This window comes from Toxotes jaculatrix, chromosome 22, assembly GCF_017976425.1.
Source record: "Toxotes jaculatrix isolate fToxJac2 chromosome 22, fToxJac2.pri, whole genome shotgun sequence".
NCBI lineage: Eukaryota > Metazoa > Chordata > Actinopteri > Toxotidae > Toxotes > Toxotes jaculatrix.
Window position 1 is genome coordinate 2,713,503 of NC_054415.1, and position 18,750 is coordinate 2,732,252.

General features: G+C 42.4%; 1 protein-coding gene across 3 annotated transcripts; it reads left to right on the forward strand.

Moving 5' to 3' along the window:
* Positions 1 to 1,074: 1,074 nt before the first annotated feature.
* Positions 1,075 to 18,019, forward strand: prkcq (protein kinase C, theta). 3 transcript variants are annotated; one of them, XM_041029984.1, is made up of 18 exons: positions 1,075 to 1,203; positions 5,678 to 6,041; positions 9,464 to 9,663; positions 10,349 to 10,409; positions 11,769 to 11,949; positions 12,043 to 12,074; positions 12,182 to 12,267; positions 12,621 to 12,750; positions 13,308 to 13,417; positions 13,553 to 13,682; positions 13,785 to 13,951; positions 14,528 to 14,701; positions 14,777 to 14,868; positions 15,032 to 15,094; positions 15,198 to 15,336; positions 15,734 to 15,922; positions 16,153 to 16,281; positions 17,006 to 18,019. In XM_041029984.1, the coding sequence occupies exons 2-18, from the start codon at positions 5,924 to 5,926 to the stop codon at positions 17,162 to 17,164; spliced, it is 2,160 nt and encodes a 719-aa protein (XP_040885918.1). In that variant the 5' UTR covers positions 1,075 to 1,203; positions 5,678 to 5,923; the 3' UTR covers positions 17,165 to 18,019. The 3 variants fall into 3 exon arrangements, with proteins under 3 accessions (XP_040885918.1, XP_040885919.1, XP_040885920.1); XM_041029985.1 differs by lacking the exon at positions 1,075 to 1,203 and adding an exon at positions 5,339 to 5,456; XM_041029986.1 differs by lacking the exon at positions 1,075 to 1,203 and having other exon boundaries at positions 5,498 to 6,041; positions 13,788 to 13,951.
* Positions 18,020 to 18,750: the final 731 nt, after the last annotated feature.

The following is an 18,750-nucleotide window of genomic DNA, read 5'->3' on the forward strand; positions in this document are numbered from 1 at the left end:
CACACTGTGAAGTTTCTCAGCCTCATACACCGACTGTATGTTGCTACTGTTATTGTGTCCACTCCATCATTTCTAGGGTGAAAAATTCTGTTTTCAGCCGAACAAAAGGAAGAAAATGAGTTTTTCTCACAGCTGGTTTTAGAAAGATCATATGTCATGTATGATTCAGCAGGGAAGATTAACTCTGCCAACTTCCTACTTATAACTGGGTAGATACCAAAACTATCATACGACTAAGAAGGGAAACATTTTAATCACCTGCTGATAGGTTGGTAGTTGGTTGATGGTAGTTGTTTGTTTGTTGTTGTTTTCTCAGAATGACCTAATTCAGCAGATGGCCTAATGTCACAATGTGGTTAATAATAATAACAATAATAATAATAACAATAACAATAATAATAGTTTGGGACTTGAAATTGGTATTTATAATTAATACATTACTTATATTTACAAAGAATAAAAAACTTTACAGAATATTAAGTTGTTTTGAACGAACTTGATAAGTCACAATTTTAGACTTTTGAGAAATTATTTTTTTAATGATAAATTCTGACAAAGAAACAAACAAACAAACAAATAAATAAATAAAAATCTGTTTTACAAAAACTCCACATGGGTTGTCTAAGGTCAGCACCGCCCTCCGTTTACTGGAAAAAAACAGAAGCAGCTCAAAAATTAGCGCTGCCTTCTGTCTGAGGAGTTCTCTGAATGGAGCACTGTTTCAAAATCACTTAGGTTATGACTCTTTCCAGCTAAGATTAGTAAATGTGTCCTGTAATTTCTTCTTCCTCGTCCGGCTGTTTCAAAAAATAAGTTTTAGTTTGCCTGTGGGTGGATTAATCTGTGCGGCGTTCACGGTCCCGTCAAACTGTCCTGCAGCTGATTTTAAAAAGCCGTAAAGACGCCAGGGCAACAAGACTAAACGCTACATGCCGATTTTTCTGTAAATCAAACAGCACGGAGCTGCCGCAAATCAGAGGACAAGCACAGAAAATGTACAGTAAACAGTAAACTGCTTATTTTTCATCCGGCACCAAACGGTTTGTGTTGGTTGTTCATGCAGCTGTGATATCCCGACAGTCAGCGAACGCCTCCTGGTATCACAGTTAAACGCACCGTCGCTGCTCCCTCCGGTCTGTCAGAGAAACGCTCCGATGGAGCAGCTTCTGGCGGCGGACACTTAACTTCAGTGGCCGCTCACAGGTTAGTACCGCTTTCATTATTTCAGGGGAGTTTACACAGTTTTAGCTGTAAACTTTTTTTTTTTTTTTTTTAGCCTTACCGCCTCCGTGTGTGTGTGTGTGTGGGTGTGTGTGTGAGGCTATGATAAATGTGCAGCAGCCAACATGTAAGACGCTTCACACGTGATGAAGGTGACACAGGTTGACATCAAGTGAGCAACACGGCTGCATGTGTCGTTGACATTAAGCCTTTGTGTCTGATTCTGCTTCACTGATGTCTTTTCTGTTTTCAGACCTGTTGTAACTTGTTAAGTGTAGATTTAGAAACACAAAAAGGAGGACTGGCTTTAATCTCAGTGAGTCAAAAAAAAAAAAGCTTTCACTGATGAAGGCAAACACAAAGAGGTGCTCTTTAAAAGAGTGACCTGCATTCAAAATCGTCCTCTAATTATGGAGCTATTACTGGATAAATATACTTTAAAGTATCAAAGAAGTACTCCTTATGCAGCAGAATGACTCCTGTCAGTGTTATACTGTTGTATAAACTATTGGTCTATTATTCATTAGGCATATGTTCACTAATTTATACACATTTAGGTGGTTTAATCTATAATAAGGCCTTTTATATAACTAGATCATATGTTCTCTGGGTGTAATCTAAAAAAGTAATTAGTAACTATGGCTGTAAGGTGGTTGTAATGGAGTACAATGTGCAGGATTTCCTTGAGAGATGTTGTGAATTAAAAAGATCATAAAAATACTACGACCTCAGAGCTGTGCTTTAGTACAGTACATGTGGAGATGTTATTCACATTCCCACACGGCTGCCTGTTCAGGTCGTTACACAACACATCTTGTGAGGGGAAAAATCTTTGGCTGCCACGGTCACAGAATTTCGTTTCTCATTAAATGGACTCTTTCCCATGCAGCGTCAACCAGTGGTTTCACTGGAGGACGCTTCATTGATGGAAGCTGTTGAGGGTCACGTCCCTGCGTGCACTTCAGGGACACTCTGAGTGTCTGGGCTCTTGTCAAAGCCGCAGCTGTAGTCAAAGGCTTCTGTCACACACATGGACTTCCTGTCAATAACAACAAAGACCCCCTCCTCCACTCTCGACTCCTTCTAAAGGCTTTGGTACACACCCACAGTAGTTTGATGGTGTTTGGTACAGAGCGTCAGGTGGGAGGCTCGTCTGACTTTGCCCTCTCTCATGAAAGGTTTCTGAAAGGTCTCTGGCGTTGGCACACTGGTCCCTGACCTTCCCCTTACTCCATGTGTGTTTGAGGATGGGCGAGGGTGGCATTTGAGTATCGACGGGTGGCTACAGCAAAGTCAGTCCACTGCAGCCTGACGCCTGCACACATGGAAGGGTGCGCACAAAGACAACACAACACAATACACCGTGATAAACATCAGCCACAGAGATCTGACGGCTCACGTTCATCGGACTCGCTTATAAATAACCACGACCAGCTCACTGAACGGAAACATAAAAATGATCACAAAGCCTCTTTTTTTGTTTGTGACCTCATGTGTGGAAAAGCACATTAGACTTCATCAGCAGCCGATTTACGGCATCTGAGCTGCTGCTTTGGGTCAAAATAGTAATCAGAGGTTTTACAGGGTGAAGGCCAGCAGCTTGTTTTAACAATGGCCCCTGTTGTTGGTCCCGTTTAAATCCACTTACAGCTAGCGTACGGTTACTTTGTGAGAAAGAGGGAGGCCACAGATGGATTAATCCCATTAGGGCGTCACCACAGGCCTCAAACTTTACAGTACATCAGCTCAAAAGCTGCACAGTATTTGGTGTTTTATAAGCTATAACAGAGCTCAGAGGGAAAGGCCTGATAACAATTACGCTCATCCAGGTGGTGAAGTGAGCAAAGTTAATGAAGTTGTTTGTGGCTTCCAGGCTACTACAGTTTTCCACAGACCCTGTTTTCCTGCAATGAAACAACACAACAGACTCTTTAAACCAGCTTACAGCGCCTGCAGTAACACAAACAAGTGGATTCAGGCACATTTGCAGCTTTCGAGGGAAAATGCTGAGGCTCAAAACTGAATACGACAGAATTACACTACCCACTAACAGGCCTCTCTCCAAAGATAGAAGTTTGAAACAGGTGTCACGGTCAGTTAAAGAAAACCAGGTCTCGTCCATAACGTGTAAAGTAAAAAAGCTAAAAAACCAAGTAAACAGAAATAAAAATCAAACAGATATATTGTTTTCAATGTCACAATCACTATAGACAAGAGTCGGTTCGCGGTCAAAGTTTAGTGTGTATGTTTTCGTACAGACATGAACTTGAGGCTGATGAAGGTGTGATGCTGTAAACACAGCATATAAAATAGAAAGTCAAACAAAAGGTGTCAAAAACACATATTTTTCGCTCTTCTCTGCCCACCTCTTAAGAATTTAGAGCAGACGTGTTTCATATTTGGCGTTTTTCAGTCTCTTGTTTGCAACAGCCCCACCTGCGAAGCTTCAAAAGGAACAATTAAACCGCCCAGAGACAGGAAGTGTGGTTACACTGTCGTACCTTCGGCAGCGGAAGTTGTACTCCTCTTGCTTTAAACGCAGCATTATACAACAAGTTTGAGCTGCACAGGAGGCTGCGGGGGAGGGCTGCAGCTCTGCACATTTCAAATGTTTGAATCTGTGTTGGCAGGAGGAGTGTGTGTGAGTGTGTGTGTGTGTGTGTGTGTGTGTGTGTGTGTGTGTGTGTGTGTGTGTGTGTGGTGTGTGTGTGTGTGTGTGGGCGTGAGTGTTGGCGTGAGTATTTCAATATCAGAATCAGCATCAGCCTGTGTTTGTGTGTGGGTGTGTATGCTGATGAAGACTGTCTGATTTGATTTAATGGGGAAAAAAAGTGATATTTAAATGAGAAAAAAGTGGTAACTGCTCACCACAATATGAATATTTGGCTACAGAATTCAAATGAAGGGAGCTCTGAAAGTTTAAACAGTTGGTGAAAAAGTTGAGTCATGACTTGATGTGATCACCTTCACATAATTTTAAGGTTGATTTGCATGGGATGTATTCAGTTCAGGTCATTTAAAAGTAAAACAAGAAAAAGTGGAAAAAATCTGATGGGGCAGGCGTTGTTATACGCACATTAAAGGGACAATAATTGTTGTAGCCCTAGCTTTTACAAGGGAATGCAATTCTGTACAACCTGCCACAAAAGTGTCTGTCAGTATCTGTACATCCTGTACAACCAAACATCACAGGACTAGTCTCTCTAATAAAAACAAACAGCTGCCTGCTGCTGCTGCTGGAAACGATGCTGTGAGAACAGAGAACAGCGAGAGTGAATCAAAACTGAAAATTAGTGACCTGTAAAACCAAAACAAGATGTAAGCCCTCCGCAGAACTGAGGGGATTCCTCCTCCTGAGAAATAATCACTATGTGCAACACTTCTCACGTTACACATCATCAGTTGATGTTGACATATTAATCAGTGCAACTTTACATTATCCAAAGGTCCCCTAACAAACTACAGATCTAACACAACAAGACATTAACGTGCAGAGCTGCTACTTTAATTTTAAAGAGAGTTTTTGCACCTTAGTTTCTCCAAATCAAAATTCAGTTTCCATACTTGGACAAAAATAAATCTCTACGGCGCCAAATACTGACAGTATAAAAATGTAAATACTCTGCTGGCACAAGACATTTGCTTAATATAAACTTTACATCTACCTACTGGATGTGTCCGTGTCTGTCTAACCACATGACAGAACTGACTCAGGGTCAGGGGGAGTTACTGTAAAGGAGGTGACTCATGCCAGTTGTGACGACGATGACCATGACAAGTATTGCGGAACTAAGATGCAGTTGTATATTCCTGATCCGCGTTTAGTGTTTCAGCTCTATTAATAGTCCCCTCTGAGCCTCCTCTCCCACTTACACTCACACAAACACACACACACACACACACAGCTCTCCGGCAGGCCTCAAATATCACATCGACCGTCCCCGAGTCGAAGCCTCTGCCACCAAAGTGCTGCAGTACAGGCAGTGCGAGTGTGTTACTGTGGTTATTTTCATGGTTCATCACACAAAGAAGAGATTTTTTTTCATTTCTTTTTTCTTTTTTTTTTTTATAAGAGATTATGTTATTTTTTCACGAGGTGTTCAAAGGCTCCGCCGAGTGTGACAGCTGGTGTTTACAGGTCCTGAAGGTTTGGGTGGTTTTATGTCAGTTGCGCTGAGGTTCAGAAGGCTGCTTTGTTATCTTGCTTCTCAAACATTTTCCTGCCCCCACCCACAGTAAGCACTTTTGATTTGATTGTTTTCACAGCTCCATACGAGGAGATGTCTTAATGTTGATTTAGTGTAAAACCCTGCTTTGACAGCCAGCTGGAGCAGTGAGGAGTGTTTAAGTTTGTGGGGAAACTCGCTCACAGCCAGTTCTTGTGGCTGCGATGTCATGGGTAATGAAATCTCTCTCTCTTTTTTCCTCTCTCTCTCTCTCTCTTCCTCTCTCACAGGTTGTGTAAAGCATCAAGGGCAGAAAACAGAGAACCTCCTCCTCTGCATCCTCCTCGCCTGCAAGCCCTATCTCTGGAGGAAAAGAGGCAGTCGGCAAGTACTGCAGTGGAGCGAAAGGTTGTTTGACAGCGACACAGAAGCTGTTTCCAGCTTTTTGGTAAAGGAGGCATCATCGCAAAGTTTCCTGGAGGATTTCTTTTTTGGTGGATACTTCAGTGGAAATCAGAGAGTAAAAGTCCGCAGCCATGGCGCCTTTCCTAAGGATTGGCTTCTCCAACTTTGAGATCGATCCTGGTCTGGCCTACCATGAGGAGGTGCTGAGCCCATACTGTGCTGTCTACATGAAAGAGACCATTGAAACAGGTTAGTGACTGTTTGGGTTTGTTTGGTCGTGTGTGTTTAACAGATAGAAACAGGAGAGGATTATGGTTATATATATGTTGATCAGTCATTCAGCTGTCAACAGCTGATACTGAAAATAACCCTCAGGTGCAGCTGAGACTTAAACTGTGTTTCTGTGTCTTTTCCACCCTTAAAAGATGAAAAGTCTTTCATCGTTATAATGTATTTACAAATGTAAACACATGAACACATTTCCTGCCTTTAACAGCTTGATAACACAAAGTTATGTGACTCCACATTAATTCCAGAGCATTAAAGCTTTTACATTTGCTCCTGTGAGCGCCATATGTTCACTGGATATTTCTCAGAAAAAGGAAAAAAAACATAATTCCCCTGTCACCCAGGAAGCGATGAATTTCTGCTTTGCTGTTAAGTTAAGCAACAACAGTGGGTGCAGGAATAAATATAGAAATGTAGAAGTAGTATCTTTATTTGCAGGCTTTGCTGTTTGACAGCAGAATGCCAAAACAGTGGAAAAAATTATTAAAACATGAGTCACACAAAATATTTTCTTAGACAATCAGTTATTCTCACTTTCACTTTAAAAAAAAAAAACTAGCCGTAGCACTGTTGTATCAACTGAAGCTTTTAGCACGACTAAGGCTCTGGAACGGGCGCTGGCATTTGTTGGCTACATCTCTACGTACACCTTCAACAACAGATACGAACAACACTGCAAATGCAAGCGGGTCCATGTCTTTTTAAAATAGTAAGACTCCATATCCTTCATTTTTTAAGATCTTCATTGTGGTTGTTGATTCACGTCCAACGCCACAACTTTGGGAAACTTCCCAGCGCGATAACGGACTCGAGGCAGATATCTTTGCTCCACATCTGGCTATCTTTAACCACTGGTGAATGTGAGTGAAGGACAGAGCTAAAAACAGGGTGTCACTGGGAGGAAAGAGGAGGGTTCTGATGTGTCTTTTCCTCTTCTGTGAAACCACAAGACTGGTCATACTATGTGTGTTTCGTTTACGCTGTACAGACTCTCTTGAGGTGCAGTGTCATGTAGCTTCATTTCATTTCACCTCAGATAAATTTTTTCACGGCTGGATGACACTGACCTGAGCAAGAAAACATCTCAGCCATAACAAAAGACAGTGCTATCACAGCGTCGACACAGCTCATTATGCTTAAAATGCATTTAAAGGAAAAAAGATAAACAATACAAACAATATTCCTCCCTATCAGCACATTACTGCTCACCACAGAAGATAAACATTAACGGTTTCATTGTTTATGATGGACACATTGCTCACTGGCACCATGCTGAGTTTGTGAAATGAGGGGCTGATAAAAACAAACAAACATAAAAATAGCTCCCATCAGGCATTTTGGCTCACTGCAGCTGATTTTATCTTCAAATAAAAGCGATGGAAAGTGTCGATAAACAGCTTTTCTTTGAAGTCCTCCACAAAGTTAAGAGTGTTCGGGCTCTTACAGGTCTTTTAGGTCTTTTTTTGACTGTGCCAAGCACAAGTTGTTTACTGAAGGGAACCATTAAAAGACTTTTTTTTTTGTTTGTTTTCAAAAACAGTGTAAGCATTAAATTCCTCAGTTATGATCTGCTCGATCGGCTCATGGTAATGAAGGAGCGCGGCTCACTGGCATGTTTATCAGGCTTTATTTGAAAATGTCTGAAATGATACTGTATACCTCTGTAGCTGTACTAAAAGTTACACTGAACACAAGACCTTTGCGTGTGAGTTTCAACAAATGTTGAGTAATTGCTCACATAACCGATTTTTAGCACCGTTTCCTTTTTTATTTGTTGTGGTAATATAAATATATCCCCTGTGTTAATGGAAAATCTTGTTCGACAGCTCGTCGCTGTAGTCAAACGGCGGGTCATTCTGGGTTAACTTCCACTTTTAAAATCCTGCTCAAGAGCAGCAAACCAGCTGAGTCAAGGCTGTGGAGCTCAGACACTAGTAACAGACTTGTTTCAGTGCAGGTGAATTTACACTGTGGCTCGAGAGAATTAGGGCCGAGTCCTGCTCAGGTGTAAACATACTGAACCTGGACAAAAGATTTTAGATTAAAAAAAAAAAAAAAAAAAAAACTACAATAACTTTGAATCCAAACACTCTTAACTCGCTGTCTCACTAAACATATTTGATAATACGCCTACGGTAGATAAAAAGAAGAAAACGCGAACTCCTCTGATGCAACAGGGACTGTCGAGACATCAGAGCACACCAAGTCTACATGCCACCTTAGTGCTTTTTCAAAGAATAACACAGGAACTGACTGAGAAATGGTTGACACCAAAACATGTCACCTCTCACTCTGCATAAGAGCGCAAGGAAACTTTCTCACACCCAGACACCTAGTGTATGTGTCTGGGGAGGAACGGACATATTTTCCTCTCTGGGTGCTTTAATCAGCACAGATGGCGGCTGGCAGGGCCGCTGGTCGGACAAGCCATGAGCCGATGATGGAGAAGGCTGCAGATCACTTTGGGAGTAAAAAGCTTAGCAGGCTTTATTGTTGAAGCAGCAGGATGGCATGTGGCTGTTATGTAAGTGGATATATGGGATGTTATTGCAGAGAAAAATCAGCAGATGTCAATTATCGAGGCCAGGAGGGTCTTTTTTTTTTTTTCTGACCATGTGATGTGATTAAAAATCTCAATACTGTGAGGTCTGCCGGCCAGGTGGTCAAATACCGAGATGGTATATCCAACATCATGCAGTGCAAACTAAAGTAAAGTAGAGAAGTAACAGAAGAGAATCAGATGGTTAAGTTATAACATCATGAGATGACCATATGTTACCTAGAAACAAGTCAAGGATTTAGCTTTAAATGCCAGCGTGGGACCATAAAAGAGCATCTAATCCACTGAGAGTGATACCCTGTACGTTCATCCTATCTGCCCAGATTAATTCCTGGTGTCGGTTTTCGTCACGGGCAGGAAATCTTCTCCATTTTCACGGATGTTATTAATCAAAACTCATGAGTTAAATGCTTAAAGGATACGGCTGGTGATATTCTGTCCTTTTGTTATTGTCAACAAACGGCAACAAACGACCTAAACCAACAGTGGGTTAGTCTGTCTGTCTGTGGCTTAGCCACAAGCCCATTTTTATATATTTATATAATGTTGGCAAAAGGCTCAAACAATACTGCACTTGCTGGGGACTACTTTCACTGGCGGATTAAGCCACATTTTGCGTTCTAGTGGAGCGTACTGGAGTATGTGGGACTGAGTCAGAATAAAGTACAGTGTGTGTTCATGGTTATGAAGGAACATGTCGCCCGGTGCACCACTATGGTCGCATTTCTTTTCTGTTGCTGAGAAAAATCAAGTATTTAAAAAAAAAAAAAAAAAAAAAACAGTCCTGCAAATACAGAGCTGTCTGTATGTTCTGTCTTTATAGACAAGGGCCCGGTGTACAAGCAGAAGAAGCCCACCATGTACCCGCCGTGGAGCACCACATTTGATGCCCACATTCACCGCGGTCGCATGATGCATGTGATGGTGAAGGACCGGACAGCAGAGCTGAAGTCTGAGGCCACGGTGGCCTTGGACTCACTAGCAACACGCTGCAAGAAGGAGAACGGCAAGCTGGAGATCTGGGTTAGTGCAGAGGGGTGTGTGTGTGTGTGTGTGTGTGTGTGTGTGTGTGTGTGTGTGTGTGTGTGTTTGCATCCACAGACGCTCTGTTTGGCTCTTCTGGCAAAGTCCAGATGGGCAAACTGTCTTTTAGGTCCTTTTTGTCCCCTTTAGTCTTCTTGAAGAGCCATAGCAGGAAAAGCAGAGGTGTGTTTAATAACATTAATGATGCCTGACGTGTCTCAGTGCGACCTGTCAGTGAGCCAGCATGCACAGCATCCAGAGACCGGGACACCTCACTGGAATAAAGCCGTTGTTATTGTTACCACACCTGTGCTTCTCCCACCATGACTCCTGCTGCATCGCCCACCAGGTCGAGTCTTTGAGCGACAACAGGCGCTTCACGCCGACTGCATTGTCTGCCAAAAGGAACTAACGAATCAACAAAAATAAGTGGATGAATGAAGTCAAATACAGTCTGGTGCTAAACTTCCTCCCTCGTCCAGTCATCTGTGTGTGTTTTCTATGTGCCAGACAGTCTGTCTGCCTCAGTGCAGCCAAACAGCAAGACAAGCACTCTGCTCCTCTGTCATCAGTTCATGCGTCATCCTCCTGAATCCACACACTGATCTTTTTTTTTTTTTTCTTATGATGATTTTTTCACGATTCCAGTTCTGAGATAATACACGTTTGTTTCTCTTCGTTTCAGCTGGAGCTGAAGCCACAAGGTCGCCTTCTGATGGAGGCCAGATATTACCTGGAGAAAAGTGGTGAGTGACTCAGTCTTTTATAAGATGATTCAACCTACTGGTTATAGCAGCTACAATATACTGTAACTAGCTGAAACTGCAACCAAACGGAATCAGTTGTCCAAACAAAATCTGCAAAGCCGCAAGTGAAAATAAAAGAGATTGTTCTCATTAAGTCTGCCGCAAACCTTTCTGTCTTTAATGCTAAGCGCTCTTTGCTGTGGTCTTCCCAGAAATGACTGGTGCTGCTTCCAGAAACAAGAGGATGTATAATGCGAGCACCACACAAATCTTTTTCCACAAAATTGAATGAAAATTTAATCATTTTATGGAAAAAAAATTATATGTTGAAGCGCTGTTAAACCAAATCATGATAGAAAAAGATTTTTTTACATAAGTTTTAGCCCTCGACGAGTTCGCCTTGTGTTAGATCCTTCTCACCGGTGCTTTCCTGACATTAACACCATGCCAAGGCCTGAGATGTCACCGAGAGCTAAAAGGAAGAAGCCATCTCACGTTCCTATATTTAGACCCAGCAAATAGGAAATCACTGCAGAACAACAGGTGGCAGAGCGACTGGTAAACTCACAATCTGGTCTGCACAACTTCCTTCTCAACGACATACAAACTGTACAACTTGTTGTGACAGATTGTCTTACTGTGCTCAAAATGACAGATAATCTGATTGATTCTGCATTTTTAAAGGCACGGCCACTGTGTCACGATTTTCAGCAGAGCTCAGACTCCTTTCTAAACACACATCATGTTTTTTTTACACTTATTTGCTGTTTTTCTCAGATAGAGAATAAGAACAGAGGGAATTTTCTATCAGTCTCTTTGTCTGTTTGTTAAGATCTGAGCTTGAGGGTGAGTTACAATTTGTGCTGGAGCTGTTTCTTGGCAATCAGCAGTCGTGTACAGTGACTGTGACCCTGCAGCCGGAGTAAATTTCTCAGATCGACTTTCCCGGACGGTTACAGACACACAGACAAAAAAAAAAAAAAAAAGACCAGCTATTACATATCGTTAAAGTTAATCGCCTCATTTTTCCCCCACTGGAAATACGTCTGCAGCAGTGTCAGCATGAAGCACTCTCATCATTTCATAAAGCAAAAAGCAACATTTCTGTGTTAAACTGTAAAAATTACGAACCTGGATCATAAATTGGGGCCACAACAGAATGACTCACCCACATGAGACAGTTTAGATTAAGTCTTCGGTACAACTGAAACTCTGATGCACTTCTCAATCCACAGAAGGTGAGAAACCTAAGTGTGAAACCTTCTTGGCAGTAAGCAGTGACTCTGTCCACAGAATGCTGAGCTCAATGTCTTTGGTCTTCCCCCCCTTGTGAAATAAATCTTGTATCATGTGTTTCAGATGCTGCGGGTCAGACTGAGGGAGACCCCGAGTCTGAACGGGAGAGAAACGGTTTGTTCGCCCTGCATCATCGCCGTGGCGCCATCAAACAGGCCAAAGTTCACGTTGTCAAATGTCACGAGTTCAGCGCCACGTTCTTCCCTCAACCGACCTTCTGCTCCGTCTGCAAGGAATTCGTCTGGTGCGTAACACGCTCAGAAATGATAAATCTCCAAATGAGTCATTTTCTTCATTATCATATTAGTCATTTCACCTGTTTTTTTCTCCACGGCAGGGGTCTTAACAAGCAGGGTTACCAGTGCAGACGTGAGTGTCAGATTATTTTCCACTGACAAACTGGACGGCCGAGTTTTATTAATGATGCTTTCACCCGTTTCCCATGTGTCTCACGGTGCCGTCTCTGTGTCTCATAGAGTGCAATGCAGCTATCCACAAAAAATGCATAGACAAAGTCATCGCCAAGTGCACCGGTTCAGCCATTAACAGCAAAGAAACAATGGTAAGAATCTGCCTCACACTGATTTTCAGACTTTACACACTCTCATTGTTTCACGACCGCTCGCTCCTTCTTCCCAGCACTCAGGGTTAAATCTGGCAGTTGCTGATGCAGTATGTGTAAAAGATTTGTCAGCTTGTGGTTATAATGCTTGCTAACCAACTATTCACCTCGCATCATCACACTAGACCTTCTCGTCTTGTCTCATTTACTGCTTTTATCTTCTTTCTCTTGTTTCACTTCCTCCTCAGCCACGTGGCTGATCGCGTTTTGCAAATCAGTTTGCGAGGCCAAACCCAGGCTGGGGCCTCCGTGAGGAGGTGCATGATGTGATGTCTGTCCACCGTGTTTTGCAGATCCACAAGGAGCGCTTCAAGATCGACATGCCCCACAGGTTTAAAGTCTATAACTACAAAAGTCCCACCTTCTGTGAACACTGTGGGACTCTGCTGTGGGGGCTCGCCAAGCAGGGGCTCAAATGTGAGGGTGAGAGGCGGGAGCTTTATGATTTCTGTGGCTCTATGCATCTTGTTGTGCCTTGTAAAGTTAAGCTTACACCTCACTTTCTGTTGCTGTCACGTGCAATGAAGAACAATAATTATGCAAAATTCTCAAACACCAAATTTTGAAAACACAGCAATGATAAAATGACAATGTAGCCCACAACATGACAACAGCTGCCACAGCAGCAGATATTTCAACATTTCCAGTCAGAAATATGCACAGAATTCTTTGCATGTGTTGGACGATCGACCAGAAACAAACTGCAGCTGCCGCAGCAGGTGGGCGATGCCGTGTTCCATGTGACGTTAAACACATGCAACAACAACAAAAGGAAAATCGCTCACATAAAATTTGAGAACAATGTTATTCCCTGGCTGTCACAGTATATTATTATATACTCTTATTCAGAACTGGAGGATAATATATCATCAATTAATGTCATTGAGCTAAGTAGTTCATTAAATAATGTTATTTTTGTAATAGTTTCTAATGGCTCATTATTACACGGTAACCGTGCTAACTCTGTCTGTCCCCTGCAGAATGTAGCATGAATGTCCATCATAAATGCCAGAAGAAAGTAGCCAACCTCTGTGGGATCAACCAGAAAATGATGGCTGAAGCTCTGGCCATCATTGAGAGCAAACAGCAGGTGAGACGCAGTTTTAGTGTCTAAAAATGGTTTACACGCTGTTTTAGTGACTTTTCTGCCCAGTTAAGATTTAAGACATTTGAAATATTCTGCTTATATCGTCTGTCTGATGCTGGTCCTACCTTCAACCTTCAGGCCAGAAGCACCAGAGAAAGTGATATCATTGGTCGAGAAGGTCCAGTAGGTGTTGGTCAGCCAGGCATGGTCCGAGCTCCATCGGGGTTAGTAACGGGTTTACCGGCCACAGCTACACCTGCAAACAAAGGTACACCAGCTCTAAAATCACCCTTTTCATCACACCTGTAATTTCCTGCTATTTAATAACGCGCTGTTCTTTCATTTGTGTTTTCTGACATGCCTCTTGTAGCAGAGTTGCAAGGTGTTTCGTGGGAGGGACCAGTGGACATCAGCAGGTCGGTCAGTGAGGTCGTGACACTCGAGGAGCCTCTGTACGCCGTCCCAAGGAAGGACCACAGATTCATCATCGATGACTTTGTGCTACATAAGATGCTCGGGAAAGGCAGCTTTGGCAAGGTACTGGAGATGATCTGGTTCACGGAAGAAAAGCAAAGCACAGAACAGGATTTACATCAAAACTGAGCAACATAGTAACAGTAACATCGAGGGTAAATATTTAGCATCAGTCTCAGATTTGCTTCATCATTTGGCAATAATAAACTGTACATACAAAAAAAATGTCAATTATTCAAAAAGGAGAAGTGAGATGCGGCAGAGGTGTTTCTCCAGGAAGATAAATTAGAAATATACAGCAGATAATTGCATTGTTTATGGAATTTCTTACAACTTAGACTTTTTATAGCTGTCAGAAATAATAGAGAACACCTTCAGGGGAAAGACGTTTTCCATTTGTTTTTCATAAAAGCATGATAGTTCTTTCTAATCAACAAGCAGCTTTCACAAACCACGTAGTGAGACCTGTGGTTTGTGCAGCCAGTTTCCACAGAAAACCACAGATTTTCTCTTTTCTCTGACGTCCGTGGCTCTTTGCACCGGAACCAGCGTGAGAAAGCGGGGCCTTACACGGGTGGGCGACACGAAAAGAACAGTCCGACAGCTGCAGTTTTTCAGACGTTCTCGCCGTGTTTCCAGGTGTTTTTAGCCGAGCTGAAAAAGAGTGGGCAGTTCTTTGCAATCAAGGCTCTAAAAAAGGATGTGGTCCTGATGGACGATGACGTCGAGTGCACCATGGTGGAGAGGAGGGTCCTGTCTTTAGCCTGGGAAAATCCTTTCCTCACGCACCTTTACTGCACCTTCCAGACCAAGGTAACAACCACGCACTCATCTGTACACGTGAAGTCCAACCCTCCACAGCTCTGACGTCTGTGCATGTGTGTCCAGGAGAACCTGTTCTTCGTGATGGAGTATCTGAACGGAGGAGATCTGATGTTCCACATCCAGAACTGCCATAAGTTTGACTTGCACAGAGCCACGTATGTATCCGGTCGAAAATCACAATCACAAATTAACTCAACACGTCTGTCAAGATGCATGATGGGAGCTTTGTGCTGTTTGGCGAGTTTTCCCACACGTTCACTAAAAAGACCAGTAACACTCTCCATCGTTTTCCTCTTCTTCGTTTTTGTCTGTCTGCAGCTTCTATGCAGCTGAGATCATCTGTGGGCTCCAGTTCCTTCACTCCAAAGGAATCATTTACAGGTAGAGTCTCAGTACAGGCTGGAAGCTAATGATACACAGTTCAGAGTTTTCTGTTTTCTGATTTCTTTTCTCTGTCTTGCCTCCTCCTCCTGCTCCTCTGTAGAGATCTGAAGCTGGACAACGTGCTGTTGGACTCTGAGGGCCATATAAAGATAGCAGACTTTGGCATGTGTAAGGAGAACATGCAGGACGACTCCCGCACATCCACCTTCTGCGGGACGCCCGACTACATCGCCCCTGAGGTGACCGCACTCTCTGACCTCATACAGCGCGTACAGCACTGTGGACTAACGGTTAAATTAACACCAAATCGCACAGGGTTGGACAAATCCTGCAGCTCTGAGCACATTTCACATGTGACAGGTGACGGAGCCGATGCAGCTGCTGTATCAGTTACAAAACCCCCTGCTGCTGGAGTGCGCATAAAGAAATATAGCCAAGGGCTAACTTGTGTTATATCCTTTAAGCTCTGTGTAATCATTTGGCACAACCGGCCTTTTTCTCAGCAAAGGGTGATGTCGAGGGAACAGCCATGAATTTATGACGGCATATTGGAATCAGAGGAAACATTAGAGGCTGCCTGTTTTAACAGTGTGTGTGTGATTGTGTGTGTGTGTGTGTGTGTGATTGCGTGATCAGATCCTGCTGGGGCAGAAGTACAACAGCTCGGTGGACTGGTGGTCGTTTGGGGTGCTGCTGTACGAGATGCTGATCGGTCAGTCTCCTTTCCACGGCCGAGACGAGGAGGAGCTGTTTCAGTCCATACGCACAGACAACCCTGTTTATCCCCGCTGGCTCACCAAAGACGCCAAGGACATTTTAGTCAAGGTCAGACCTGTTTGTGTTTATACACCTGAATGATTTGTGATATTAGGGGAAGTAATTAATCTCTCGGAACAGTAACTCAGAAATTCTTTTGTTTGGGGACAACATCCCTGCTTTGTCGTAACGATTTTCCAGTGAAGTTTTAGCTTGTATTTAATTTTTTTTTTTTTGGTTAAATCAATAATAATGTGTGTAGACTATTTAACCTCAGCTCTGGTGTATTTGTGCTGCAGCTGTTTGTTAGAGAGCCTGAGGAGCGGCTGGGAGTGAAAGGAAACATCAGGCAGCACAGTTTCTTCAGCAGCACTGACTGGAACGCCCTGGAGCAACGACACGTGGCGCCTCCCTTCAGGCCAACCTTAGTAAGTACAGCTGGGTCTACGTACAGGCTCAAAAACATGAGACAAACCCACATATTATATATTGGATATACAATATATCGATGCGGTTTTCATTTAAGTTTCTGTTTCTTGCACACTGACGCTCTTTACAGGCAACAAAGCAGAAGAAACTCAACTCATTTAAAGGAACTAACATAAACTGAAATACAGTGAAAAACACACACTCCTGAGATGACTCACTTCATTAAAACTCAAAATCATTTACACCGAATTTTGTCATTTTCTGGAAACATCTGGATAAAATCACAACTAACACATTAAAATATAGATAACTGCTTCAGTAAAGGAGTCAGTAGAAACAGGTCTGGTTAAGGCACCTGACACCTCATCCCACCTCAGACTAATAGGCTTTTTTCTGAGATATGAAAGTTATGAAAGCGTTTCTCATTACTGCATGACTAAAACCTTAACCAGTGATTAATAAGTTAACCCTAATGCCAACGATGACTGGCAGCGTTTTAGTTTTTTTTTTCAAAACAATGACTGGTCTTTTGGTTTTGACTGTCGATTGAATAAAACAAGAAATTTGATTATTTTACCTTGAATTTTACAGCTGAGAAAATAATCTGCGCCTTCAGAGGGAAATGTATTATTAGAAGGCAACACATTCTACCCGCATGAATGTTTGATTATTAACTGAGAACATGCATATTAAAGTTTGTTTTTTTTAATTCTACCCTCACAGACGTCGCCCAGTGACTGCAGCAACTTCGACAAAGAGTTCATCAACGAGAAGCCCCGGCTGTCGTGCGCCGACCGGACCCTCATCAACAGCGTCGACCAGACGATGTTCAGAAACTTCTCCTTCGTTAACCCGGGGATGGCTCGCATCGCAGCCCGCTGACCACCTGACCAACAACCTACTACCTACAAACAAGCCACTCAGTCACAACCAGCACAACTGTAACTGAAGCAAACTGCAGAGACTTTAGACGGTGAATGTCACAAAGCTCAACTGTGTCCATATACATGATGACAATAACCACTAAGGAGGTGTCCCGGGTATAGGACACATACAAACGCAACTGTGACGAGATATTTGTTGCATGTCCTTCCTGTCTCCATCTACATAAATAAAAATAAACAACTTACAGGACATAATTTACCTGAAGTCCATTATGATACCTCATTTATAATTAGTCAAATTCATGTTTGCATAAGTCGTAACTCGCCAGTTCCTCTCAGTTTAAAAGCATGTCGTTAATTACCTATAGAATTCCCCCTCAAGGTTATTCATCCCCCTGAACTTGCTTATCAGGGTGTTTTTATCGATAGAAAATGTGCTAGTCATTAACTTATGGTGCCTCATATTACTTTATGAAGTTCACGTGTTCAAGAAAAGCAAACTGAGAAATGTGTTTACACCAAATTAAATCTATTGTGTTACTGTTTTATTTCTTGTCCTATTCTCGAGCATACTGAGTCGTTTACCTCCACTTTGGGCACAGATGTTAAAAATACATTTTAACAGCCCTTTGTTGTGTAAATAACTGTAATGTAAACATGTTGATATAATGTACTGTTGTAGGAATAGATCTGTTATTGGGTAGCAGAGGTAAATGACAGGGTTTTTTTGTTTATGTATGTTTTCTTATTGTACCTCAGGTGTTTCATTGCTGTTTGGATCAGGTACTTGGATCCCTGCACACTGTAGTTTGTTCTGAAACCTGTACAATAAAAATGTGTTTTTTTGTTGGGATTTTTTTTGTGTAGACCGCTGTCTGTTTTGTTTCTGACTACAAACAACTTTTGTTCATGTGTAGTCATCAGACACCCTGAGAGTGTGAAGGTGGAGGTGCTGACAGACAGAGGAAGTGTCTCAGTCTTTCCACTTGACATTACACTTAAAAATATATTTTCCAGCGTTCCTAAGAAATGCTCAAAGCCTCTCAAATGGCTTACAGAAGCTGTTTACAACAGTCAGTGTGTGTGTGTGTATATATATGTTTTAGCTTTTGCTAAAAACCAGACATAACAGCATCTTAGAACTAAGTTTACGGACTACAGAAGTCTAGAAAAAATATATTCAAGACCTTTGCATTTGAAATTTAAGACTTCTTTAATGTGTGTCCTGCACTGTAGAACAGGTTGGATACAGTAGAACCTCATCACCTCAGTGAAACTACGGATATTTAATTGCATCACATGCAGCATTTAACAGGAAGCTAGACAACAGAACCACTTCTTTTTTCATGAGTATTTCTTCATCTGGAGCTTTCAGTTGACATCAAACCTCTTCCAAGTAATCGAGGATAATTTCATGTAAAGTACGTAGTACTTCCTTTTAACATGCCTCCACCCACACAACCGGGGTTTTATGTGGAGCGTCACTGGGCTGGAGTCATTAAATAACAGCATTCCTGTAGTTTAGTGAGTAACAACATAAGGAACAAGATGAAAATCCCACAAACTATGGCGGTGGAAACCAGA

Excerpts from the sequence above, each read along its gene's own strand:
- prkcq (XM_041029984.1), top strand. The coding sequence starts at position 5,924 with ATGGCGCCTTTCCTAAGGATTGGCTTCTCCAACTTTGAGATCGATCCT. Across the intron at positions 15,095-15,197 it reads TCCAAAGGAATCATTTACAG|AGATCTGAAGCTGGACAACG; the intron begins GTAGAGTCTCAG and ends GCTCCTCTGTAG. Across the intron at positions 15,337-15,733 it reads CCGACTACATCGCCCCTGAG|ATCCTGCTGGGGCAGAAGTA; the intron begins GTGACCGCACTC and ends TTGCGTGATCAG.